The sequence below is a fragment of the Mchenga conophoros genome, linkage group LG4 (genome assembly GCF_057382185.1).
Source record: "Mchenga conophoros isolate Kocher_MC1m ecotype Shallow Benthic linkage group LG4, M_conophoros_male_GT1.1, whole genome shotgun sequence".
NCBI lineage: Eukaryota > Metazoa > Chordata > Actinopteri > Cichliformes > Cichlidae > Mchenga > Mchenga conophoros.
The window spans coordinates 38,231,688-38,251,953 of NC_140529.1; the positions used below are offsets into that span (position 1 = coordinate 38,231,688).

At 48.3% G+C, this 20,266-nt stretch overlaps 2 protein-coding genes across 11 annotated transcripts in view; one reads left to right on the forward strand and one right to left on the reverse strand.

Moving 5' to 3' along the window:
• Positions 1-1,501: 1,501 nt before the first annotated feature.
• atxn2l (ataxin 2-like) lies at positions 1,502-10,927 on the forward strand. Of its 7 annotated transcripts, none has more exons than XM_085272300.1 (23): positions 1,502-1,647; positions 2,091-2,148; positions 2,810-2,866; positions 2,957-3,028; positions 3,353-3,515; positions 3,781-3,899; positions 4,322-4,413; positions 4,559-4,765; positions 4,937-5,244; positions 5,328-5,414; positions 5,560-5,694; positions 5,779-5,856; positions 5,929-5,990; positions 6,103-6,386; positions 6,473-6,536; positions 6,612-6,767; positions 6,855-6,918; positions 7,106-7,266; positions 7,481-7,607; positions 9,590-9,708; positions 9,847-10,029; positions 10,113-10,281; positions 10,576-10,927. In XM_085272300.1, exons 2-23 carry the CDS (start codon positions 2,104-2,106, stop codon positions 10,632-10,634), a joined length of 2,811 nt encoding a protein of 936 aa, XP_085128426.1. In that variant the 5' UTR covers positions 1,502-1,647; positions 2,091-2,103; the 3' UTR covers positions 10,635-10,927. The 7 variants fall into 7 exon arrangements, with proteins under 7 accessions (XP_085128426.1, XP_085128424.1, XP_085128423.1 ...); XM_085272298.1 differs by lacking the exon at positions 1,502-1,647 and adding an exon at positions 1,648-1,779; XM_085272297.1 differs by lacking the exon at positions 1,502-1,647 and adding an exon at positions 1,673-2,008 and having other exon boundaries at positions 4,937-5,241.
• Positions 10,928-10,998: 71 nt separating this feature from the next.
• lat (linker for activation of T cells) overlaps positions 10,999-20,266 on the reverse strand; it is an 11,432-nt gene continuing 2,164 nt past the window's right edge. Inside the window, exons 2-14 of one of the 4 annotated variants that reach the window (XM_085272307.1) lie at positions 15,712-15,821; positions 15,457-15,490; positions 15,348-15,376; positions 15,109-15,162; positions 14,200-14,272; positions 14,021-14,064; positions 13,904-13,930; positions 13,056-13,092; positions 12,886-12,965; positions 12,776-12,799; positions 12,471-12,587; positions 12,263-12,333; positions 10,999-12,187 (exon numbers count right to left, since the gene is read on the reverse strand). In XM_085272307.1, the coding sequence (XP_085128433.1) occupies positions 12,167-12,187; positions 12,263-12,333; positions 12,471-12,587; positions 12,776-12,799; positions 12,886-12,965; positions 13,056-13,092; positions 13,904-13,930; positions 14,021-14,064; positions 14,200-14,272; positions 15,109-15,162; positions 15,348-15,376; positions 15,457-15,490; positions 15,712-15,814 (714 nt within the window). In that variant the 5' untranslated portion in view covers positions 15,815-15,821 and the 3' untranslated portion in view covers positions 10,999-12,166. Of the gene's footprint in view, positions 12,188-12,262; positions 12,334-12,470; positions 12,588-12,775; positions 12,800-12,885; positions 12,966-13,055; positions 13,093-13,903; positions 14,065-14,199; positions 14,273-15,108; positions 15,163-15,347; positions 15,377-15,456; positions 15,491-15,711; positions 15,822-20,266 lie in introns of all 4 variants that reach the window. The other 3 variants (XM_085272306.1, XM_085272305.1, XM_085272304.1) reach the window with 3 other exon arrangements.

Consider the following 20,266-nt stretch of genomic DNA (forward strand, 5'->3'; position numbering starts at 1 on the left):
TCAGTGTTTTACTGATTTAATCTCACTTGTTTTTTATTACATTTAATTGTAGAATGTAGTTGCAGTGCCTGACACCAGGGGGCGCTACACTTATTGTGCATTGTGCAACCATTAGATCAGGGGTGCCCAATCCCAGTCCTCGAGAGCTACTACCCTGCAGCTTTTAGATGCATCCCTACAACTCCCTGAATCAAATGAATGGCTTGTTATCAGGCCTTTGCCAAACACGAAGAGGTAATCAAACCATTTGATTCAGCTGTGTTGGAGTAGGGATGCATCTAAAAGCTGCAGGACTGTAGCTCTCGAGGACCGGGATTGGGCACCCCTGCATTAGATAAATGTGGAGGTTCTGGTTTTAGCATCACCCAGACTAAGATACCGGCTAATTAACACTTTCATGCATTATGACAATCTGGATTGGTTTTTAAGTATTTTTATTCATATTTAGGAATGAAAAAGATTTCTAAACTTTTTTTCATTTCATTTTTGTTTAAACATGTGCTTTTCAAAGACTTTTACATGTCCACTTAGGTGGACAACATCACCTTTGGAGTGGGTGGCAAGTATGGGGTGACATCAGTGTCCAATGTAGTGGTTTATGTGAAAGTATACCATCAACACAAACAAGCAAACAGCCTTTGAATAGCTGTAACTGTAGTGACCACTGTGTGAAACGGTTAAATAACATCCAATCAAATCCAGCAGTTTCACAGAACTGGAGCTCACACCTGTTGGACCGTCTGTTAGTACAGTGACCTCACAGCAGCCATATTATTGGTCAGAGGGCTCCAACAACACAAACATGGTCCAGAGGTCCAGTTCAGGTGAAGCGAGCGGCTACAGCTGCCTTTCACCTCTCGGTTTGCCTCTGGTGGATGTTGCAGGAACTGCAGATTTCTGAGCTTCTTCAGCTCAAAAGAGAAGCTGCTTCGTCTTCAAGATGGACATGGGTGTATTTGGACAGTCGTGATCTCAAAATGATGAAATGTTTGGAACAATCTGGAGTCCATGGTGATGCAAGGTGTGATGCGAACAACCTGAGGTGGTATTGGACAACATCACAGCTCATTTTTAGACATGGGCGCATATTTAAAATGCAAAGTGCTTCAATAAATCTGAACTTTACTGAAAGGTGCATGCATTACTTTAAAGTCAGTAAATTATTGGTTTGCTAATTGATTCTGGATGAAAGCCAGTGAAGGATGATTGAACCCGCTCTCAGGTTTGTCCTTTTTTGCTTGTGTTTTTGTTTTTTTACTGTCGCGAAGTTAAAAACTAAACAAAAACAAAACGCACGCGATCGTCGATGTAACATTGCTTAAACAGGGTGACGTATGATTGACAGGAACTCTAACCAATGAGGAAACGACGGCGACAAAACGAACGAATCGGTTGCCTAATGTAGATAAGTGGGCGGGGTTTGCGTTTAGTGCGCTCGTTTTAATTACCGGGGTGGGCCTGGTGAGTATGGGCGTAGCGTGGAAGTTGCCGCATCGGGGCAGCTAAGTGCTTACGTCACAGGGATGGTCATTTACACGCAGTCCAAGCTGCTCCGCTCATGAACGCGTTCGTTTGAATTTGAACTGGAATCCGTGGATCGGGCCGCCAGCCACAGTGGGGCCGCATCACGTGGGCGGCGGGACCCGGGTGCGGTAAATCGAGCGCACCTGGCGCTGTTTTGTTGTTGTTTTCCAGGTGCGCCGTGTTCGGCCTGTCAAACCGCGTGACTTCGTACCGGGACGGCAACACCGGAGTAACGGGGATGCACGTGACTAAAAAGTATTATTTACACGCTAAGCCTCGTGCACGTGTCACTCTGGCCATTTGTGGCGGTTCGTTTGTTTAAAAGTCGCCGTGTCCCTGAGCTAGCGCCGTTAGCCTGCTGCGCTAGCTTACTTTACGATTCTGCGGTAAAACTGCGCCACCTTTGCGGGACGGCGCCGTGTGTGCGGGCAGGGCCAGATCATTGCATGCTAGGCTTCAGCTGGTTTGGCGGCTTTCTGCAGAGGTGGACTCTTTGATGTCATTGTTCGCGCAGAGGACGTTTTACCTGTAATTTGTCTACCTGACGCTTTCCCCTCCTTTTTCAGGAGCAGGAGCACCATGAAGCCACCTCCACTGACGCAGTCTCCTCCTGTGCGCAGCTCTGTAAGTACAGGTGACTGCTGGTCTCAGACAGGTGTGTCTGGTCAGCTGACACACCTGCTGTTTGGAAACACAGCCTGAATAAAAGGCTTTATTATGAAACTCCATCAAAATAAGTCATCACAGGCTCAGATGTGGAAGCTTGTCTCTGCCACTGAAACGTCTTTTTTCCATCCATTTTCTTCCATTTATCCAATTCAGGATTGTGTTTGAGCTGCAGGTTATCCCTGCTCTCATAGGCCGGGAGGTGGGGTACACCTGGACAGGTAGGCAGTCTGTCAGGGCTCGTTAACCTTAAATCTCTGGCCTGTGGAGAACTCAGACTGGGACAGGTTGGGTTAGCGTCTCAACCTTTAACGTTTTCTTCTCTCAAACAATAAAACAACTAAAATGTTGACTTGTGGATGTTTGAAACGTGTTTTCATTGGACTCGAGCTGTCAGCCGAGACTTCAGTGCTGAGGCGGCGCTGCGCTGTATTTAATGAAAGCTTAAATGTTTGAGGGCTCGTTTATTTCAGGGCGGTTTCCTGAAGCTGAGGTTTATTTCTGTGCTCCTCACCATGGTCCACGTGTACTCGTGTTTTCCCACCTGACCCCTCACAATCAGCTGACTTTACCTGCACTTTAAGTATGACCTGCTCTCACGCCTCACCTGTGTCTGCAGGTATTTGAAGGCGTCTACAACAACGCGCGCATGCTTCACTTCCTCACAGCGGTGGTGGTGAGTCCGTTTCTGCCTTTTTGTTTCTGGTTGCTGTTTTTTGGCTGAGTGCCGCAGATGCACTGAAGCCGTCCTCTCTGCTGCTTCCAGGGCTCCACCTGCGACGTGAGAGTGAAAAATGGTGCCGTGTACGAGGGAATCTTCAAGACGCTGAGCTCGCAGGTGACTTTTTTTTAAAACGGCTGATATTTTGACCTTCAGTGTTTTTGCTTCTCAGGGGTTCAGACACACTGCTCTCTCCTGCTGTCTGTTTTGTCTCTTTGCTCGTGTCTGAGTCTGCTCCCGTTGAAGGTTTCTTCCTGTTAAAAGGGAGGTCTTCTTCCCCAATGTCACCAAGTCCTGCCCTTAGTGGGGGTTTGTCTTTACCATCACTGAGTCTTTACTTTGCAATTTGACGCAGTTCTGATGCATCAAACTGCCGTCTGTGAGGTCACTCCTGCAGAAGCTTCACTGGTTAAATGGCTGTAATCTGTCTGCATGTGTCAGTGTGAGCTGGCTGTGGATGCTGTTCACAAAGTGAGTGACGGAGGAGGAGGGAGCCAGCCCTCTGCTCCCAGGATCGAGGATGTTACTGACACCATGATCTTCAGCCCCGCTGACCTCGTCACTATGACGTGCCGGGACGTCGACTTGACCTTTGCCGTCAGAGGTAAACGGGCTCCGCCCACGTTTAGATTAGAACTGCATTTATTTTCTTTAAAAAAACAAAAATCAGGTTTGCGTGTGAGCTCCAGGTCTCAGGGGAGAGTCGGAGGGTTAATGGGGAATATTACCTGTGCGAGTAATAAATATTCAAAACTGGATAACGTGATGATCAGCGGCGCGTTAACTGGTTTGTGCGTCGGATGCTGCAGAGATGAAGGATCTGAAGTGGTCGGACCGAAGCCTGATTTTTTTTTTTTTTTTGTCTGCAGACTCGTTCACGGACTCGGCCATCGGCTCGTCGCGGCTGAACGGGGAGCACCGGGAGAAGGTGCTGCAGCGGTGGGACGGGGATGGAAACGGAGACGGCTTTGACCTGGACTCGGACACGGTGAGGAAGCTTTTAATTTCGAAGGGAAAGTTTTACACTGACCCGCAGCACCCCCTCTGCTCTTACTGACCTCTACTGCTGCCTCTGGTGGACGTTAGAGGAACTGCAGCTCCTGTTTCAGGCCGTTCTCTCACAGCTGAACCGAGCAGACGATTTCACAAAAACTTCTTACTGAAATGTTTGAAAACCAACGACACAAATCAGGTGGACTCTTACCTGTAAATCTCAAACGTACGGTTTTATTAACAAATGAAGCAGAATTATTTCCAAAGAAAGGTTTTATTATTTAGGACAAACTGATGCTTTTGGCTTGTCAGCACTGCCCTGCTGATTTTGAAGATATTTTCCTGTTGGGTTCACGTGGAGTACCTCGCTGAAATGAGACGTCTCCGATTCATTCGTTTTTTTTCCCTTTGTGTCAGTCGAACGGCTGGGACGCCAACGAGATGTTCAAGTTTAACGAGGAAGCGTATGGCGTGAAGTCGACCTACGACTCGAGCCTCTCCATGTACACGTAAGGAAACAAACCTTTTCAGGTTCACCAGCTGTGTCTCCGTCTGCCAGACGTGAAACATAAAAATGTTCGCATATGTTGTGAAGCGTCGGTTTTCATGATTTTAAATGAGGGTCTCTCCTTCCTTCTGTCATGCTTTTCCCAGCATGCCTTTGCAGAGGGGGAACTTGGAGGTGTACCGGCAGCGGGAGGCTAGGGCGGCGCAGCTAGCCAGTGAGATCGAGAGCAGCCTGCAGTACCGCCGCCGCGTCTCCCTGGAGAACGACGAGGGAAGGAGCGAGGAGGACAAGTACAGCTCGGTGGTCCGAGAGCGGGAGGAGAGGACGAGTCCTGGGTTCGCCTCCACGAGCAGGTAACGGGAACGTGGCGCACCTGGCGAGGCAGAAAATAATAAAACATTTTAAAAATGACCAAAAATTCCCAAAATACAAACTTTCCTGCCTGAATTTGCCTCAGAAGTTCCCAGGATGTTTTCCCGACCTGAAGCTGCTCTCGCTTCCTGTTTCCCTCCCTTGTTTCTCAGGGAGGCGAAGTACGTCCCCCTCCCTCAGAGGGCTCGAGAGACTGGCCCGTCTGCTAGCAGCATCAGACCCGGGGCCTCCGGCCGAGCAGCACCGCCTCCCTCCAGACACCTCCCGCCCAGCTGCTCCTCCCCCAAACCATCCTCTGATAGGAGCAGCCCTATGTCTGTCAGGACCGCCTGCTCTCCCAGCCAATCACGGAGCAGCCCACCTGCCGCCAGCAGCCCGCCCCACACCAACCACGTTCTTCCACACTCGCGCTCGCACCCGCAGGCGCTAACCGACACCACGCGCTCGTCTGTAAACGGTGGTACGAAGCTTCTGTGTGTGTCGAGCAGCTCCCTCTTGTGGTCACATCATGCACTAACGTCTATGTTTGATCGTCTCCTTCAGTTTCATCCAGAATGTCTCCGAAATCCCTTCAGAGATTCCAGAGCAACAGAACGCTGCGGAGCCCGAACTCCCAGTCCACGCCTGCAGGTACCGCACACACACACGCACGCACACATGCACACGTACACACGCACACGCACGCACGCACACAAAAGCTGAGCAGAGCTTCCTCCTTCCTTCCTCCTGGACGCTCACCTGTTCCTCCTCTTCCTCATCTCCGTCTGTCCTTCAGCATCTCGTGCTATGAAACCAGACGCCCCTCCCCAGGATCCTCCGTCTGTCGACCCCGGTTCCTCCTCCCTTTCCACTGTCACCATGGCGACCACCACCAAACCCACTGGCCCCACCCCCCTCTTCCCCGTGGACGGTGAGCTGATGTTTGATTTATTTGTCGCGTGTGCAGCGCTCACAGACCGCTGTGTGAAACCTGTGCTAACGTGTTCCTCTGCAGTGAGTGAAGTCCTGGGCAACGCCGCCAAAGAGCCGCCTGAAGGTCCGCCCGCTCCACAGGACGGCAAGAACAGCAAAGGTACAAAAACCTCCACCCGCCTGCCGCTGCCTTCGTCAGCCCTCCTCACTCCGCCTCTCTTCCTGTTCGCAGCTCCGTCTGTGCAGCAGAGGTCTCAGCTGGAGGAGCTCCGCAAGTTTGGCAAAGAGTTCAGGGTAATCACGGTGGTCACATGATGTCACCTGCTGTGATGTCATTTTAAAAAATGAAAGAAATGGAGCGTCTGCAGTCGCTGGTCTCACCGAGGTCTTCCTCTTTGTTACTCAGCTGCAGGCGAGCTCCTCCCCTTTGGCGAGCCCCGCCTCTGTAGACACCCTTCAGGATAGCCCCACCCCCTCCACGGAGTGTTCCTCCTCCTCCTCCTTGTCGTCCCCCAGCCCACCGAGGCCTGTCGTGGCTACAGAGGTAGCTCCACCCATCTCAGCACCTGCTGCCCTGCTGCCTGCAGCTCCACCCGGCCCCCGCTCCTCAGGGACGGAGGGGCCGACTGCGACCCCGATCGGAGGGGAGCTGAGCAGCGAGCGAGCGGAGACGGCGACGCCGACGGCAGCGTGAGTGAAGCGAGTAGCAAATGTAAAGACGCCGTGATGGCGCTGTAACACGTGTTCACGCGTCTCCGTGGTTCTGATGTTTTCAGGCAGGTGAAAAACTCGACGCTGAATCCAAACGCCAAGGAGTTTCTTCCCGTTAAAGGAAACGCGGTAAGTCCTCAGAGGTCGCGCCCGAGTCGTGCTTCGTGCACACTTCTCAAACATGCCGCTCATTGTGACTTGCAGAAACCCGCCTCGAACCCCGTCCCGCCTCGGCCGACCCCGCCCAGCCCCGCGGTGGTCCTCCCAGGACAGCCAGGAGGAGGGGCCATCTACAGCAGCCCACCTGCACACTACCTGTCCTACATCTCCCCCATCCCCCTGCAGGGACACTCCATCCAGGTGTGTTTTTATTTAAATGTCCGTCTCAGGGGGCGGGGTTGGTGATGACACTGATGTGATGTAATGGCGTCCTCGTGTCCTCCTCAGGCTCCTCAGCTGTATCAGTACACCGTGTCGACCATCAGTCAGGGGAAATACCCCAGACCCAAAGGTACACGCCGCACTCACGCCTCCATATTTGGTGTCCCTGTGAGAAACGAGCGCTTTTCTTTTCCTGTGCCGCCGCCTCCAGTTCAGATCAGGACGCTGTGTGTCTGTTAGTCCTGCAGTTTGATCGTTGGACGTTCAAATTTATTGTGCTGGTTGAGTTCAGTGATCCAGGTGTTCTTCTGCTCCAGGGTTGGTCGGGGGTCCGCGTCCGGAGCACCACGGCTCCCCGGCCTCCTCCATGATCTCGGCCTCGGCAGCAGGGCCCCAGCTGGTGGCTTCTCCTTACCCCCAGTCCTACCTGCAGTACAGTCAGGTGATCCAGGCCTTGCCCCCACACTTCCACGGACAGGTAAGTGCAGCGTGCTCTTCGCCTGTCGCTGAACCAGGTTTCTGTGAGACGTGCTATCGTGCAGTCGTCACAAAACATGTGACCTCAGTGACGGCCGCTCGCTTACTGTTGATGTCTCTGCGGCGGTTACGGAAACATTTACAGGAAGATGAGTTCACGTCTTCTGTGCTTTTTAAAACGTGGTGCTGACTTTGTCCTCTCTCTTTAACCATAGCCGATTTACTCGATGCTGCAGGGAGCGAGGATGCTGACCGCCGGGGCCGCTCAGCCGCTCGGGCCCCCGGGCCCCCAGTTCCCCGGGCAGGCCGACGGCCCGCCGGGCCCCCAGCAGGCCATGTACGGTAAGAGAGGAGCTGCATGTTAAAATTTGAGCTTCAAACACAAATTTATCTCCTTTTGTTTCACATGCACCTCAGAGTTGCTGCTTAATGACCCACACAAGTAAATATTTATTGTGAAGCAGATTCAGCTTTCAGTCTGAACGTGTCTTCAGCTGAAACAGGACGTTTAGAGACGTCTTTACAGGAACAACAGACGATTCGACGTCTTCGTGGTTCAGACAGATTTGAGAGCTCTGACTGTTTGACCTGATGCGGCGTTCGACTCCTCTGTGATGAAGCTGACATCAGGAATAATATCAGACTAGAGATGAGCTCAAATACATGCAGAAGAGTGTAGGCAGGGTGGAGTGGGTGGGGACAAGTGTCGGGGTGACAGATGGTCTTGGTGGTGTCAAAGAGCAGGTTATTGTGAGAACCCCACCCAGTCAGGTGCTTCACCTCCTCCCTACAGTCTCTCACTGTGGTGTTGGTGGAGAGAGGGGGTTCAGGATGAGGGTGGAGGAGACCTGTTGGGGTTTGCTGGTCAGAAAGCTCAGTATCTGGGCGGACCTCGCCAGTTTTCACTCTCAGCAGAGCATCCAGGGGGCCAGATGTTTCGCACCCCTGGAGGAGTTTGGTGGTTGCATTGTGTCGTCTGCATAAAGACTAATAACATTTACAGGTCGTGCAAAAAAAGACGTTTAAACTGGAGCTGGGCATCGTCACTGATTTCTAGAATCGATTCAATTCGATTTAAATCTGGGAAATTTTGACAGACAGAAATATTATAATTCAGATCAGCACATTTACATATTTTTGTATCTATAAAAAGGAAGCTGACACACGCAAGACTTTATCAAAGGTGTGAGCATCACAGCAGAGGCCTTTGTGTCAAAGCAGCTGAAGATAAAACAGAAAAACATGAAGCAGATTTTCCTGTTCTGGATTTTATAAAAATATTCTGCAGTCGATCAAAAACGAAAGAAAACCATTAATCAGCACATGAACATCACCTCTGAAGTTACAGCGGTTTTATTACAGACACAGCGTTTTGCATTTTGTATCATTTAAAAAAGTTTAAAAAGTATTTCAACAGCAGAAATGAGGTCTTGTTTTCGGTAGACTTGTGCGTAACAAGCAAGCGAATAATGCAGAAAACAGATTTTTAGACAGAGAGCGGTGCGCTTTTTATTGTGGTGGCAGCAAAACAGCAAAGTCAGAGTGAATCCATGACGATGTTTGTGTGAAGCGTAGTTTGTTTGGAGAGAGATCAAACTAACAGCTTCAGAATCAGCACAAAAAGGGCGTGAACACAAAGCTCGGCCCGCCGACAGAGTCAGCGAGCTGTCGGCTTTCAGCCCCGACCGTGTCCGTGCCGTCGCTGAGAAAGTCACAGCTCGCTGATCCTGATGCGTCGGCGGGTCGAGCTTTGTGTTCACGTCTCTGTGCAGAAGCCTGTTCCTGCTCTCAGTTACTGTTTTCATCTTTGGTGGTTGTTGAAGTTTTGTGAGGTTTCACCTGAGATTCTGGCATTTCGGGAAAAATTCATCTATATTAAAAAATCGATTCAGGATTTGAATGAATCGATTTCACGTTATCCAAGCCAGAATTGATTTTAATCGATAAATCGATGATTAAAACCCGCCCCTAGTTTAAACCAGACTTTGACCACCAGGGGGCAGCGCTTTAGAGCGGATCGTAGATGCTCTTTGTTCGATCCCCGTTTCCTCGGGCTGCTGTTGTAAAGAAGATGCTTGTTATTTGTCTGCTTAAGTAAAGGTTAAAGGTCACTGCGCCATGTTGTGCTTCAAATTGTTTTTGCACACCGTTCCAGCTCTGGTCTGTTCGGCTTCTCTCAGATGATAAAGTCATCGTGGACATTTCCTCTGTGAAAACTCTTTAATTTACAATAAAAAGCGTAAAATCGTTGAAGGTGTGACTGGTTTAACCCACCTGTGTGAGGTGGGAATGCTGATTAAAGCTCATCCTTCCTCCTCTCTCAGCTCCTCAGTCCATCCATACTCACCACTCGGGCTCCCTCCATCCTCCTCAGCCCTCCAGCACACCCACTGGGAGTCACCCCCCACCCCAGCACACGGCCCCCAGCCCAGGACACGCTCAGGTAGGTGCATTCTGACGCCAACGATGACTAATTCATCGCATCTGAAGCTTTTGTTCAAAGTCAGGAGAAACTGATAACGCTGCCGTCAGGTTTGTTTTTCTAAATGTTTTAATGTATTTATTGGTTCACACTCCTCAGGTGAGTCAGGGCGCCTCTCAACCTCAGTCCTTGTTTCACTCCGGAGGTCTGTCGGCTCCCACGCCCCCTAACCTGCCGCCGGGCCACGGCTCGCCGCAGGCCGCCTACGCCATGCAGGGATACGGCTTGCCCACGCCCCAGCAGCTGACCCACGGCTTCCCGTCAATCAGCCAGCTCACACAGGTGAACAGGAAGAGCACCTGCCTGAGATAAACCGAACGTGAGGTGTTTCTGCCGCTTTAACCTCTCCTGTTTGTCCTCTGCAGGCTCACATAACGGGCGGCATGTCGGGACCGCACCACGCTGCCGGCCACGGCCCCCCGCCTGTCATGCTGCACTACGCCCCCCCTCAGCAGGGTGGCGGCTCCAACCCCCAGCACGGCCCGCCGCCCCAGCAGGGGGCGCCGCAGCACTTCTACATCGGACCCGGTCAAGGTGAGGGGAACAAACCTCCCACAGACTTAAATCTCAGCTCCTGCTGCGACCGTCAAACACAGGCTCGCATGAAACTCACAGCAGAAACAAAGTCGACGGTCGGGTCGTCTGCAGGGAAACCTGAGGGTTATTGGCCACTGAATTATTAGTAAATGAATCAAATCAATGATAATTGGCCTAATCTAAGCTGTGGGAGTGCATCGGCGCCATCGAGCAGGAGACGGTTGGCTCCAGATGGCGCTCCGGGCTGTGAGGAGGATTTAATCCCGAGCTTTTGTGTTTCGTGTCTTCCAGCTGTCCAGGTCCAGGCTCACCCCGCCCAGCAGCTGTCCTTCCATCCGTCCGCCAACTGAAGCCGGCCGGATTCACGATAGCGGCGTCGCCTCCACCTTGTAACATTCCCCGCACGCCTGACACGAGTTGATGTTCTCACCTGGATGTTTTTTAAAAAGCAGATCAGACGGAAACGCCTCGCGTGAGGCGGAGCTTCTCGATTTTTAACACGTAGGCAGAGACCGTCTGTACACACGGACATGAAACTGGACTGAAGACGTTCAAACTGGTGGAAACTTTGTGTGCCCCATTCTTCCTCTGTCCTTTTTACAGACGAAACCAGTTCATTATTAATAAAAGCACTGAAACCGCTTTGGTTCTGTCTCCGTGAAGAGTTTGATTCACTGTAACCTCCAGCTGGGCGCAGATAGACTCGGATTCAGGTTTTCTTTAAAACATTTAATTTGTAGTTCTTTAAAAAACATTTGTTCTCACACTCAGGTTTTTACAGGCCCAGAGACGACAGCAAACAGCAACTGCACATAAATACATGAAAAACACTGGATGGATGAGAACGTTCTCAGGAGGTGTCATCAAAGTAAAGCTCAAACATGTCGCCCCTCATGACGCGAGGCGTGTGAAAGGAAGAGTTAACCAATGAAATAAAACCTAACGTATTTAAGTCAAATATTTAAAGAGAGAGAGAAACCTGTGAGTCAGAGTCACGGGAGAGAAACTGATCTGACGCCTCCTCGCACTGCTGGATTTGTCGCTGCTACAAAAGCGAATAACAGGATCCTAATTTAGTGTTCCCACCTTCGTGACTTATAAATACTCTATGGTGTCTCTATGGTGACGCTCGGGGAAACCTGCACAGCGACTTCCTGTTCCGGTTCCAGCCTGTAGGGGGAGCAGGTTTGAAAATGGGACGGCAGTCTACCCACTAAGGAGGAAACGAAATCTGACTGCCGGTTATTACTTTCATTTATTTAAATAAGGTGACGGCAGAGATCGGCTGGCGTGAGGCCGTCTGCGGTCGCTGTGACGGGCTGGCGCGATGATCGGGCTCGTCTGCCGCAGGGACGCTCGGCCGGTTGTATTCTGCTTTTATTGCCGAGTGTGTAATTTTGCAGTTTTTGTTTCAGAGCAGTGACGTTTGGGCCGGATACGCCACACAAATACAAATCCTCACCGTAAACAGATTACATGTCATTTCCGGTCGAGTCGCGCCGCTCCAGGTTCCCGAGTGTAACTGCAGCGTAAAGGTCCAAAAACACTCCAGCAGATATTTACACAAAACCAAAGAAGCAAAACTTGACTTCCTGTTTGGACCGAGGACGCCGCTGGAACAGGATGGATTCCTCCAGAGCACGGCTGGCATTTACCTGGTTTCCAGGTATCTGATGGCCAAAGTGGAAGTTTCAAATGTGCAGTTTTACGCCTCCGTCAGTCTGATCACACTGACACTGCTGAGCCTGCAGGAAGTGGGGAGGAAGGTGTTTCAGGTCTTCATCTCAGTTTCTTATCTCAGTCGTTCAGCTTAAAAAAAACACAAAACAAAAAAAACTGGTCGGGCGTCGTTATGGAGGAAGGTGAACGCTCGATGTGGTCGTCAGTGGTTGACTAGTCCCATCTGAAAAGAAGAAGACAGCGACTGAGCCGACGTCTCCAACGAGAAGCTGAATGTTGGCGAGTCGCTTCGACTTACAGGTTGGTTGACGTAGTTGGACTCTTCGTACTCGTCTTCGCTGCTCTGAGCGGATGAACCTGGAGTGGACCCTGAACAAAAGACAAACATCCGACCTTTTATAACCACGTGTGCTTAAAAACCAAAACATTCAGTGAGTTATTTTGTCACAGAGGATTATCGAAGCTTATTTGCTGATGACATGTCAATCAAAAGAAGACAACTTTACTTTGATAAGTCGCACGACGAGGGAAGGTACCGGACAGTTGGAGCATAGCGTCGGGTGCGCAGTGCAGTATACCTTTTGGTGCCACGTTCTCATAGGGTTCGTCGTCGTCGTCTTCTTCTGAGCAGAGAACAGAGGCGGCGATGCGGCGTGATTAAAAATGAATTCTGACTTCTGTTTGAACAGCTGCTTGTTTTGGCGTTCAGACATTTTAAAACTTGTCATACTTTCCTGTTTTGTTTCCGTTTTAAATAAAAGGAAAAGAAACGTTTGAAACGCGTTGAAGCTGAACAACTATGTTGCCTTACCATCGAGGTTCACGTAATTATGATCTGTGAAAGAGCACAAACAGCTGATGAGTCCACATTCTGTTGACTCCCCAACGTCCGTGTTTTACGATGAAAGATCCAAACTGCACCTGAACTGGGCGTCGAGGCTCGGCTCTCGATGTCCGCCGGGACTCCTTTGCTCTCCTCCGGATTGTCGGGTAACACCTCTCTGGGGAAACCACAGAAGAAGAGGAAGATCAGTTTAGAGCGTCATCACTGAGGTGCAAACACCAGCTGGAAGCTGCACGTGGAAACCTACATGTAATTATCATGATCGTCAACGTCCTTCTCAGGTTCTGTGGAAAAACAAAAGTCAGCTAAACATCACGTTCCTGCACACTGACATCACAGGGTCAAAGGTCAGAGTTTTCTTCCTGACTTCAATCTAACAAATCCCAGATTCTAATCCGAGTCTGCAGCCCAATCCCGGTCCAGACCAGCTCTCCCAGTCCACTACAACCATAACCAGGTTAAAGAGGTCCAATATTAAATCCCAGGTCCAGTTTAACTAATCTCAAAGTTAAATAAATCCTAAAATCTCAGAGTTAAACCTATTAAATCCAGTCTAACAGTTTCCGCAAGTCTCACTGATAAATCGCTTTTGGAGGCCGAGAAGCTTCAGGTCTTGGAAGTCAACGCCAACAAGACAAAGTGATGAAAGTCAGTCACTGGTTTTTGTTTTTCACACAGAAATGTCACAATATTGAGATTAAAAGTAGATCTTCATCTCCCAGCTGCTTCCTTTAGAGGTCACCGCAGCGGATCATCTACCTCCACCTCCTCCAACTCTGCACCAACCAGTCTAAACTTATCAGATCAGATGTCAGTTCTGAACTGTGGCAGCCTGAGAGGTGAAACATCTTCACGAAGCTCCTCTGAGCTGTTCCTCTGAACAGGCAACAAGCCGGTGTACTCCTGGCATAAAGTCTAATCGTGTGGCTCATCAAAAATGACTCTCTTTAATCCAAAACGGCTCAGATGGGTCTGATCCTCTGGACCACAGCTCTGTCTGTGCATCTGATGATCTGAGCTTCATCTGACTGATGCTGGGCTCACTGTGCAAATGCAAATGGGTCTGATTGCAAAAAGAGGAGGGTGTACCCGTACCTGGATTCTCATAACTCGGGTTGCTCTCTGTAGGACAGAATTGGAGCAACAGGTTTGGGTAAGAAGGTAAAACAGAAAAATACAACTTAAATAATGCGTTGTCCTTTCCAGGCTCACCAGTTTCTGTTGGGGTGTAAGGTCTGTGCTCAGGTTTGGTTGAACTGTGAAACACAAAAAAGAGATCTGTGCACATCACACAACGATTTCTAAAGCTCTGCACGCTCCCAGGAGAGCGTCTCCTGCTCGCCAACGTTCATCACCTGAACCAGGTGCGCTCATAACACAGAGGGACTTACAAAGGAAGCCGCAGGTGGGGGTCAGGTGGAGGGGTTGTAATGATGACGGGGTTCGGGGGTAGGGTCGGCTGGGCTGGAACACAGATCAGTGTTAGCTTCATCATCATCAGCATAGAGAGGTATAAAGCACTCGTATCCGTTTTTAAGAGCAGTCGTCCATCCTCGGGGAGGGGACAACTTTACTTTCTCCTAAAAGCTCAAAGTTTCAGTTTTTATTATTTCGTTTACCTGCGTAAAACCAAACCAGCAGATTGCATCAGCTAGTTCCCATCCTCGCTGACCTGCATTGGCTTCCCATCAAATACCGCATTGATTTTAAAATGATAAATGACTTTGCTCCCAGATATCTTACTGAACCTCTCAGCTTGTACACTCCTGGCAGAGCACTGAGATCAACAATCGCTCTCAGTGCAGCCTGAGTCTCGGCTGAAGGCCAGAGGTGATCATGCTTTTGCCATAGCTGCACCCGAACTCTGGAATAATCGTCCTACTGCTGTTCACTGAATCAGTTCAATCTTTTAACTCGTGATTGAAACCCATTTATTCAATCTAGCCTTCCCTAGTTAGTGCCTGTATCCTGCAAATGTTCCCTTACGTAGTTTTAATCATTTTATTTTATTGCTGAATAATCTCTGTGTTTTGTATTTACACTGCGCTGAGGCTAATTCGTGCGCTCCACCTGTTGGTGTATTTAGACCCTGTTATTGTTCCTATCTCTAATTTATTGTATTACTGTGAAGCACTTTGGTGTACCGCTGCTTTTTAAATGTGCTATACAAAGAAGGTTGTATTGTATTAGTTATTTCATTTGAAGTCAGCGTTGATGTTAAATGTGACCACAGTTTGAAGGTACGCACACAGAAAATCCGTGCACGTCGGACCAAAGCTCAGGCTGATTTCAAAGCTTACCAACGCTGATGCTGCCGCTCGCAAGGCTTCTGGAAGTCGGCATGGAGAGAGGAGCTTAAAGAGACGAGCAATAATGAGACCGATTATTGTGAAGTGTGAGTCACGCAAAGCTGCACAGAGTAAAAACACAGAGGTGGAAATGTGAAGGTGATGAGTGACCGACATCGCAGAGCAGAATCGACCACGTGTTCATGGACCGTTGGTTTGAGCTGATGGTTGGACTGATGTTTCAGACTTACCTGCATGGATGACTCTGAATTCAGGTGATCTGAAAAAACAAACATCATCGTTTCTAAGCTTTGACTCATCGATGAAAAGTTCCTCTGTGCTGCAGACGGGAACACTTACGTGTACTCTTCTGAAGCTGTTTGTTGGATGGACCCTGATGGGCGAGAAAAGAAAGATTATAATGTGTCAGTAGCTCAAAGCAGAAATCTCAGAAGACGCTGTGCTGGACACGATGGGTGTGAAAGATCTGGTCTGAGTCAGAGATAAAAGGCGTTTCTGAAAACCACAGGGTGGTTTGTGCTCGAGTCAGGTCAGCCTGTGGTTAACAGCGGTTAGCCGCAGGTTGATACAGTGTCAACTGCAACTTTCACCCACGCAGTGGACCTTTGTTCCTGCAGTCCAAACAGATGACGGCCAGGAGGACGATGGAGACGAAGACGGCGGCCGACACGAGGAGAAGGAACCAGGAGAAGTCCATGGTTTATCTGAGAGGGAAAGGAGAAGATCACAGGTCAGGTCTTAACCTCCGTCACTGCAGATAAGGACGACTGAGGTCGAGTAACTTCAGTTATTTAAAGCAGACTTTGATCAAACCTGGAACAAACAATCCTGAACTTTATCAGATGTGTTTGAGCCTAAAGTGATGTTCAGATTCTGAAGTTTACTTTCACTTTGTTATCAGTCATCAATCTGCACAGCAGGAAACCAAACAGCTTACTGTTGAACTTCCTCTGAGGTCTTCCTCCTGCCTGCAGCTCCATCGTCATCATCCCCCCTCCCTCCTCTGCACATGCTCAGACTGTCTCAGCCTCTCTGACTCTGAGCCGTGCCCCTCACTCCCAGTGAACATCTGAACATCTGCTATCGATCTAATCAGTCAACAAATAAAAGGATGTCCTGTTCACAGAAGCATTCACATCATCTGCTGCGTTGAGCAGTCCAGGCCGTGCCAGACTGAGTTACTGAGACATAATTAGCAAAGGCTGGATCGGATGAAAGCAATCTGATTGGTCAAGGCTCGTGGTGACGACGATTGGCTGGGAATAGTTTTTTGCTTTAGTCATTAAAAACTTTAATCTTCATCATGATATATATAAATATATATAAATACACACACACACAGTCATGAGCTGGTCATGAGCTATATAGCATGGCGGCGGCAGCGTCATGGCGTGGGGGCATTTGTCAGGTTGATGGTTTAGTTAGTGCAGTGGGAAAAATACAAATCCACTCTGAGTGAAAAACCTTTTCAGGTCATGTTTTCACTGCTGTTTGTTACTCAAAAGGCTACAAGCTGAATCTCAGGAAGCTGGGTGAAGACGAAGCAGCACGTTTTGATCCGGACTTTCTTTAGACCTGAAAGAAAGAAAATTCCCTCGAGTGAAGGATTCGCTGGCCGAGTGCTTTTGTTCTGTTTGGATTAAGAGTAACTTGTAAACCTGTGTCAGGTCAGTGCTGACCCACCTGGGGTTATGGTTAGGGTTTGGACTAATCCACTCATTTCAACAGACGAGTGGGTTTTTTTCTTCAGTTTTTACAGGAGGACAAAATATTGGAGACTTTGTTTTACAGGCAGCGTCTTCTAGTTTGAGCCTGTTTATCTGAAGCGGGCGTCCGGTGGCCTGCAGAGCGCGTGAGCTCTTGTTCTCTGCCGATGATTGTGTTTCACCATTTAATGCTAAAAAAGGAAGCAGGAAGTGTCCCACAAACGTGCACACACACATTCTGGTTAGAATAAAAAACAGAGTCTCAGCCGTGAAAAACCTGCTCCTCACAACAACAAGTCTTTAAACGTGAGCATGGAGGATTGTTACCGCGAGCCGTCTCTTCTCTGGAAGTTTGGTGTTTTTCATTCTGTGGTTTTTCTCGGCTTTTGAACACAACAACTGGAAACTTCCACCAATGAAGCTGCACAAACAAGTCAAATTTCCACTGGCTTCAAACACAAAACAAAAGCTTCAGTTTAATTCAGATTTTGAAGCTAAATGTTCAGAAGTCGTGCGATCAAAGCCGTCCTCCTCGGGTTCATAACGCCGACCCGAACTGCGCTGGATGAGACATAAAAACCAGAAACCTTTGTGGTCTGGCTGACAAACGGTTTCATGCTACATTTCTACATCACTGGAGGAAAAGTGCATGTGTGCAGAGCTGAGGGCTGCTGCACCCGCTCAACTCTGACTGTTACCTGCAGTAAGGTCAGAAAAAAGAAAGGAAAACCTGCAGAAGACATGAATCTGAAAAGTGATACCGATGCTTATGATGGGCCATATACATGTTACATCACATCACAAACACCAAATTCCTGCTGGAGCAACACCCTGGACCCAAACATCCACCCACAGACGTGAAGAAGCATCTTCATCCAGCACAAGTACAGACAGTGCGTCGGTGAGCCGGGACTCTGTGGGATCAGACGACCAAACTAAAGTCACATTTTGACATACTCGGGTCTACGTGTACTTCATGTAAATGATGTACCGTCATCATTTACATGAAGTACAGACGGCCACAGGAACCTGGATAACATTAGCTAACATTAGCTAACATTACCGGTAGCTAACATTAGCGGGCGGCCTCTGTCGCTCCACAACAAGTCACTGAAACTGAGCAGAGAGCAGTTTACGTGACTGAGGTCTGGTAGGGTTTGATTTTCTAAGCTGTCTGCAGGTCATTGACAGCAGGTCTCTTTTGCACCAGCACATCATACAAAATACAGATTTTCACAAACTTGTCAGGAACGACCAGGAAAGCTCATCTCACATTATAATCGGACTCATTTTGCCACAAGTAAGTTTGAGTTTGACAAACGCTCGTGTGCTCGTCTTCATCACACGAGGCCGTGAACACGAGGAAGCTGTTCAAATGAAACCGGCTGTCCTATTTTCTTAAATAACTGGTGGTTTTTACCTTCCTGAGTTATCACAAAGAACAGTGTGATGCTAATCTGCTCTCAGGGGTGCGTCACACAGGAAGGAAAACCATCCACCACGTGGTGCGACTGACTGGTACTGCTCGCTTTCTTTCCCCTGCAAACCCAAAAGTCTCCAGTAAACAAGGCCAGCCGGCTCCGAACGCTGGAAACACACTTCAGAGGAAACAAGATGATGGAAACCCGACTCAGACGAACATCTTCGGCCTCGGCTTCGCAGCTTTTACTGCATCTCACAAACATCAATTCCACACTGCAGCGAGGAAGGCCGCCATCTTGCAAATGTAGAGCCCGCCACAAAACCCCCCGAAAGGTTTTATTAAACTCTGTCAGCAAACAGAAGCTCGTCTAATAAGGTCACAGCTGTGCAAAGGAAACGAACTGACTGATAATGATCGGTTTTATCTGAGCTGCACATGTTTCTGAGCTAAAAATCAAATATCAGCAGTGAAAATCATGCACCACACCTCAAAGCTCAACATCAAACTCAGCTCATGAACGATTACATCCTTTCATATTATTACATCATCTTCTTAACGATGCTTTAATTCAGTTTCTTCAACTGCCATGAAATCCATGAAATTAATCAAATATGTTTTGAAATCTTCAAAAGCAGGTTAGAAATCCGTCCAAAGGTGGATCTAAACCTAATCCCTGAAACCGCATCAGATCAAACCAAAGATAAAATTAGGTAATTGAATTAGGCTGAAACCAGTCTAAAACCAAGCCCAAAGCCACATCTGAAAGTCTAAAGTCACACAGACAGACAAAAGAGACCTCCTGAATTCACAAAAGCTCTGCCGCGTCTTTCAAGATTCTGCCAAAACAAATTTGTTTGAAATTTATTTTTCTTCTAGTCCAAAATAACTTCAGTCAGAAACCAGTCAGTGTAAAGACCAGTCTGAAACTGGGTCTCAAATCACCTTTAATACAGAGTCTAAACCCAGTAGACACTGAGATGGTCCGAAGACACGAAACTAGGTCAGCTCAAAATCAGTCAAAAAACCCCCACGTCCAAGACCCAGTCCGAGCCCACGTTTGGAAATCAAACAAAAAATGGCTGAAAACCAGTCCTCAACCAGTCTATAACCAGTTATAACCCATCATAACTAATCTATAATGGTTATAACCATTCTATAACCCATTATGACAGTTTTAACCGTCTATAACCAGTTATTCAATTCAGTTCAGTTTTATTCATATAGCGCCAAATCACAACAAGAGTCACCTCAAGGCGCTTTATACTGTAAGGTATATAATATTATAATAATATACATAATATATATATAATTATAATATATATAATATAATAATATACAATAATATATATCATCTATAACCAGTTCTAATCCATCTATAACCCATTTTAACCAGTGTATAATGATTATAAGTATCTGTAACGGTTTATAACCAGGCTAAGTCTTTAGCACTAACTCATGAATCCTAATGATTCTTGAGTTTCTGAGATCTTTACGTGATCAGCAGGATTTTTTAACCCTAACATCCTCACATGTTTCTGTTTGTTCACGATTATCAAACTGTGAGCAATAAAATACACAAAAATGTCGAGTGCAGCAAAAATGAAAATGAGAATTAGCGCTCATATTTTCAAAGTGATATAGATATTTTTAATTTGTTAGAAAGTCCAAAAGCTCCAGACTGAAGCCAGACCAGGCCCGAGTCCAGACCACAGCTCTGATGTGTGGAGTTGGACTGAAGACGCTGAGTCTGACTGAGTCAGGGGGATCCTGCGATTCTCAACAGAAAGTAGAAACACTAAAGTCAAGTAGAAACACTGTGCTGCAGGTTTTCTGGCATCATCAGGGTGAACTTCAGGAAGTCACATGTTCCAGTCTTCAGATAAAGTCCTGATAATCAGCTCCGTCAAACTGTCAGCGCGCTTCAATGTGCAGCTCAGACAGGATGCAAACAGGCTTTGAGCTGCAGCTGGAGGCTTACACACCAGCCTGCTGCTCATTTTAACTCCATCACTCCAACGTG

Bases quoted from the DNA above. Each gene is read 5' to 3' on its own strand.
- atxn2l (XM_085272296.1), top strand. From the start codon at position 1,971: ATGCTAGGCTTCAGCTGGTTTGGCGGCTTTCTGCAGAG. The intron at 2,149-2,809 runs GTAAGTACAGGT...CTGTGTCTGCAG, and splicing joins CTCCTCCTGTGCGCAGCTCT to GTATTTGAAGGCGTCTACAA. The intron at 9,709-9,846 runs GTAGGTGCATTC...CACACTCCTCAG, and splicing joins CCAGCCCAGGACACGCTCAG to GTGAGTCAGGGCGCCTCTCA.